Source organism: Dromiciops gliroides, chromosome 6, assembly GCF_019393635.1.
Source record: "Dromiciops gliroides isolate mDroGli1 chromosome 6, mDroGli1.pri, whole genome shotgun sequence".
In the NCBI taxonomy this organism is placed as follows: Eukaryota; Metazoa; Chordata; class Mammalia; order Microbiotheria; family Microbiotheriidae; genus Dromiciops; species Dromiciops gliroides.
In genome coordinates this window covers 274,391,762-274,397,947 of record NC_057866.1, presented here as the reverse complement: position 1 = coordinate 274,397,947, position 6,186 = coordinate 274,391,762, and the positions used below count along the sequence as shown (strand labels likewise).

At 48.5% G+C, this 6,186-nt stretch overlaps 1 protein-coding gene across 1 annotated transcript; it reads left to right on the top strand.

Annotated features, from left to right (window-relative positions):
- The first annotated feature begins 254 nt into the window (after positions 1-254).
- Positions 255-2,805, top strand: CLDN23 (claudin 23). Its single transcript, XM_043971215.1, has one exon. It carries the CDS (start codon positions 609-611, stop codon positions 1,440-1,442), a length of 834 nt encoding a protein of 277 aa, XP_043827150.1. The 5' UTR covers positions 255-608; the 3' UTR covers positions 1,443-2,805.
- The last annotated feature ends 3,381 nt before the right edge of the window (positions 2,806-6,186 follow it).

The following is a 6,186-nucleotide window of genomic DNA, read 5'->3' as shown; positions in this document are numbered from 1 at the left end:
GCCCATATACAGCAGACTCTCCTAGTCCCCTCCCTCCTACCTGCCCTGGCTTCAACCTTTGTCCAAGGCCTGGGGGAGGCGCGAGCAAGGGCGGGGCTGGACCTAGCGGGGGCCCAGTGTCTGGTTCCTGTTTGGCCCTTCCAGGGTCAGCCCCTCCCAAGCCGGGCGGACTCTTGAGCTCGCTCAGTTTCGGTGAGACTGCCAAGGCTCTGGTTTCGCTCGGGGACGGGCGGAGCTTTGTCCTGTAGGAAGTTGCGGAGAGGGATGGGCGAGAGGCGAAATACGAGGGAGAGCCTGAGGAGGAGGAGGAGAAGGAGGAGGAGGAGGGAGGTGCGGAGCGGATCAGGACCGAGCCTGATCGCCCTGATCAGGGCGCTCTGATCGCCAGAGGCCCCTCGGTGCCTGGGGAGCACCGGCCCCCCGGGGGACGCTTTCATCTGGGTGGAGAGAGCGGAGAGGAGGGACAGAGACAGAGACACCCGCGCTGGGACCTCGAGGGATCCACATTCTCATCCACTGGACTTCGCGGGCGGGCTCGGACGGGCTTAGAAGTGCAAACTGCCTCCGGCCAAAGTGCGCGGCCCATCGGCCACCCATCGGCCGGCGAGATGAGGACGCCCGCGGCCATGACCCTGGGCTTGGTGCTGGCCCCCTGCGGCTTGCTCCTGTGCCTGGTCTGCACGCTGACGCCGGGGTGGCGGCAGGCGACAGGTTTCCTTGATCAGCCGGTGGACGTGATGCTGACCCAGGGACTGTGGGACACGTGTAGAGAGCAGAGCAGCAGCGAAAGACAGTGCGGGGTGACCGATGAGCTGGGCTACTACACGGCCGAGCCGGTGCTGGCGGCGCGCGCGCTCACCGTCACCGGGCTGGCCACCACGGCCGTGGGGCTGGTGATGGCCTCGCTGGGGGTACGCTGCTGGCACAAGACGCCCCGCGCCGGGCTGGCAGGAGCCTCGGGGCTCGTGCTCTTCGCCGCGGGCCTCCTGGGACTCATCCCGGTGTCTTGGTACACCCATGTCTTGCAAAACCGCACAGCTCTTCCCGCACCACCCAGCCCCGTCCAGCTGAAGGTTGGCTACAGTGTAGTGCTCGGCTTCCTGGGCAGCTGCCTGCTGCTAGTGGGGGGCTTCTCCTTGGCACTCAGCTTCGCCCTGGTCTGCGAAGAGTGCGCCCGACGCCCTAAGGCGTACCCCAGTCCGCGCCGAAGCAGTCTTAGCACGGTTCAGATTCAATGGCCCGACGTTTCCACCACTCCAACGATCTGGTCCCAGCGAAGTCAGGGCCGGCTTCAGCCCCAAGGTGGCCCTAAGCCCCGAGTGGGCTTCAGGATGCCCAGGCCAGTGGCCTACACGAACCCAGAGGACGTATTGAAGGGGGAGCTAAGCAGCAGCCAGCATCCTAGCTCCATTACCACTCTGCCTTGTGACTCAGACTTGTAGTTTCCCACCTTTGCCTGGATGCCTGGTCCTGGCCCTGCTCAAATTAATGCAGTGGAACTCCCCCGAGAGACACTAGGACTGCGCGGGACCCATCATTTCTGCCAGGTTCCCACTCTGGCTTCTGCTTTTGAAAGGCGTATCATTGGAAGGGGAGGCGACCTGGGGTTTTCAGGGAATTGCGTTAAGGCTAGAAGGGACCATAGAAGTAAGTCAAGCCACTTTCTAGAAGCAGCTGGGTGAAACAGTGAATAGAGTGTTGGCCTGGGAGGCAGGAAAACCAGAGTGGACATTGAGCCCCTGACACTGCCTAGCTGTGTAACCCCGGTTAAGTCATAATGGTCCCCATCTGGCAAGTGAGGATAATAATAACAGCATCTACCTCCCTCTGGGGTTATTGTGAGGACCCAATAAGACAGTATTTGTAAGGCAAGCACTTTCCAAAGCTTAAAGCTCTTTATACATGCTATCTCTGGTTAATATCACTTCCTTGTCTTAACAGGAGTCCAGAGAATTGAACTGATAATCAGAGGCTAGAACCTAATCTCCCAGTGGTCTGTTTACTGGAGGCTCTGAGTCTTTATTGCTCAAGAATTATTTGGAACTTTTAAAAGCAGCAACAATGGCCTATTGATCACCTTCAGATCACACTTGGAGGCCTAATTTTGATCGTTTGGTCTATGTTGTCATTTGGCATCCACCTGTCCTGTTGTTCTATACTTCAAAGCTGATACTGTAGGGAATAGAAGAAAGATTATAGAGTTCATGCCTTGGGGACCAGATGAAGAAGAGGAGGAGGAGAGGGCAACAGAGATCCTCAGAGTCACACAGAGCTGGTGAGACCGAGTCATGGAATCGACTTGAACCCAAGTCTCCTGGGACCCAGACTGGTGGTTATGGTTAGGCTTAAAATAAAAAGCAATATGTCATTGGGCCTAGAGTCAGGAACACCTAGGTTCAAATCACACCTTAGACAGATATTATCTATGTGACCCTGGGCAAAGTGCATAATGACCCTATGCCTCTGTTTCCTTGGCTTTCAAATAAAAGAATTGGACTCAATAGCGTCTAAGATCTCTGGCAAGCTTTAAGTCTCCAATCTGATCATTAAAGTTAGTTGAGTTCTGGTAAACTTACAATCTCTGCATAATGACACATACTGGCTTGATTCATCCCCACACCTCTCTGCAACCCTGCTTATCTCAGGCTTCTCTTCCTATCATCCTCTGAGAGCATGGCAATGGGGACAATAGCGATTTGTCTTATAGAAGTCAGATCATAACAGCTGCTGAAGAGAGTGGGTAACAGATTTTTATACATGTTTTTCCTTGTAGAACTAGGGGTTGCATCCACTGGAAATGACCAAATGCAGATAAACCTATCATTCGTATCTCAATATTGTATAAACGAAATCTGTTGCACTGAAAGTGTGCCAGCATGAACTTTGTTCTCATCTGGTGTGTCAACATGAATTACCAACATTAGTACTTCCTCCCTTACAACCTCTAACTGTATGTGGAGGGAGGGGGCGGTGGGGGGTGGGGAAGACATTCGTCCCATCATTCTGAGATTGTTGCTTTGGTACCAGCTTTCATATGAATTTCTATTCAAAACAGTCAGCCATGGGGTGGGAGGAGGTACAATCATGTTTCTGAATTGGGGGCAAGGTACAAAAAGAATTCTGCCTGAGAGTCTCCCCTTGTGCCTTTAACCCCGGGTCACTCACCATCTCCACACTGGTGGGAGGGAGAGGAAGTTTAAGCAGAGCCTATCCAGCACATAAGAGATAACAGCCCCCAAGCCCCTCCCTCCTAACATGGATAATTGTCTCCAGCTGAGAAGTGACTCCCCTTGATAGGCTGACAACAGAAACTGGATCACTGTCTCTTATAGTCAAATGTTACTTAGAAATAAAGTCGGTTGGTCCTGCTTATCAGGTTATCTAGCTGTTCCTCTGAAAACCAGAACGCAGAGCCCCTGGAAGATGGGCTACTAGGGCACAGAGTTTGGAGGGGTTCAGAACAAAGTCCCTGCATCAACAAAGAGGCTTCTCTGGGTTCTTTTCCAGTCCTGTGCTGCCCTGCCCTGAACCTTGGTCCGATCACATATTCATCTGTACAAAGAGAACAGGATTCCTTGTAGCTTTCTCCTCCATCCACAGTACATCCAGACAAATCAGTGGAGTAAGTCCAGGTGTGGGTGTGCTGGGAAGGAGAGGTTTAGGGCACAGCATCTCCAAATGAGGCCAGATGAAGAGGATGAGTATAGGGCAGTCTTTCAACAGGTATTTCAATAGCAAAGGCCTTTCTCATACTCACAATTCAGGAAACTACACCTTAGTGGAAAACATTGAATGCCACAGCCAGAATCTGCAGAATTAGAAGACTCTCAGAAGCCATTTAGACCAACCCAATGTGAAAAAAAGATCCCCTTTACAACACATGGGAAAAATGGTCATCCTCCCTCTCCTTGAAGATTTTTTTTAAGGTACTTTTTTTTTTGGTGAGGCAATTGGGGTTAAGTGGCTTGCCTAGGGTCACACAGCTAGTAAGTGTTAAGTGTCTGAAGCTGGATTTGAACTCAGGTCCTCCTGACTCCAGGGAATGCTCTATTCACTGTGCCACCTAGCTGCCCCTCCTTGAAGATTTGAAGGGAGGATGAAGCAAATTATTCTCTCTCTCCTCTCCCCCCTTTCTCTTGCTCCTCTCTCTCTCCCTCCCTCCCTTCCCCCCTCTCTCCTTCTCTCTTTCCTTCCTCTCTCTTCCCTCTATCTCCCTCTTTCCCCCCACCCTTGTCTCTCATAGTTAGGTCAGTGGCTTCTTCACAGGCCTACTTTTAATCAGTAGGCAGTGTCCCATTGTGGAGGTGCTTCTCCATCCTGTTCTTATTGAAAAGCAACCCTCTATGCTTAGGGCTCTGCACTCTTATCTGTTTCACTATTCCCTAGAGTAGGTTTGGGTTTAGAACAGGCTGTGACCTCAGTTTACAGCAGTCTCTCTCAAGCTCCAGACACCTGCATCATCAACTGCTTCTTGGGCATTTTCAACTGAACACCCCATAGGCACCTGAAACTCAACACAACTCATCATCTTTCCTCCTAAATCTAACCTCTTCCTAACTTCTCTCTTCCTCTTGAGGGTGCCACCATCTTTCCAGTTACCCAGGATAATAACCCTGGTGCCTTTTTCAATTCTTTCCCCCATCCCTGCACCCCACCCCAGCCCTGATCAAGAAGTGATCAAGCCTCTGTTCTACTTCCACAACTTCACTCAATCCCACAGCCCCTTCTTTCTAGCAACCCTACCATCTACCACCCTAACTCAGGACTTCATCACTTCTTACCTGCCTTATTACAGTAGCCTTTTAAAATGACTGATAACTTTTGCATATTTTTATCTGAATAAACCCTTTTCCCCCATTCCAGTGAGACATCCTTCTAATGAAGACTAAAACAAAAGAAAAGCAATTCAGCAGAAATAAACAGAATATCACTCAGGTTCCATTACCCTAGTTCTGTAACACCATGAAGAAAACAAAAATATATTTTCTCACCACATTCTCAGGGCCAAGCTTGGTCATAACAATTACATGTTTTTAATTTGTTTTTTTTCTGGTCTTTCTATGCACAATCCTATTAATTATTCTAAAGTTTCCCTCCTCTAATTCTGCTTTCTTCATTCTGCATTGAGTCTTTTAATTCTTCAGTTTTTCTAAATTCTTCATATTTATTTTTTCTTATTACACTGTAGTAGTCCATTGCAATTGTATAATATACTTCATTTAGCCATTCTCCAATCAATGGATAGCTATTTTGTCTCCCAATTCCTTGCTACTACATGCCACCCCCTAACATGCTACTATAGATATTTTGTTATTTATGGTAGCATTATTTTTGTCTTTGACCTACTTGCATTATAAGCCTAGCATTGAGTTCTCTGAGTCCAAGTATAGTAACATTTGGACCAATTCATAGCTCCACATGCCTTGCTGAAGTCCCTTTGATACTGACTATTCTCTTTGTCATATTCCTGGACCTGAAGTGAAATCTCAGAATTATTTTGACTTGCATTTCTCTCATTATTAGTGATTTGTAGACATCTTCTAAGTGTTTGTCAATAGACTGCAATTCTTTCCCAATCTGTTTGTGCATTTTCTATGACCAGTTATCCACTGGGGAAAGATTCATGGTCATATACATATATTTGCCTTAGTTCTCTAGATATCTTGGATACCTGACTCTTATCAGAGATATTTGATGCAAAGATTTCTCCCCGCAATTAGCATCTTCCCTGATCCAAGATGCATCAATTTTGTTCAAGCAAGTGTTCCAATTTCATTGCAATGACCTTCTAAGTGGATTCTGCCTCGAATCTCTTCTCCACAAATCTGCCCTCTATAAAACTATTAAAATAGTGTTCCTAAAGCGCAAATGTGAACTTGTCAATCCCCTGCACAAATGCCCCTCTTTTGATAATACGCAAACTCCATTACTTGACATGAATCATTCTTCACATTCTGATTCCAGTTTACCTTTCCAGCCATGTTATTCATCTTTACACACTGTGCAGATCAGCCAAACCAGCTTTCTTGCTATTCTGCACAAAGGACATTCCATCTCTTATCTCCCTACCTTTGCCCAAGCTATCCATCACACCTGGTCCTTCCTATGGCCTCACCTCTGCCTCACAAATAATCTCACTTCCTTCAAAGCTTATCTCCAGTACCACTTTCTACACAAGGTCTTTCC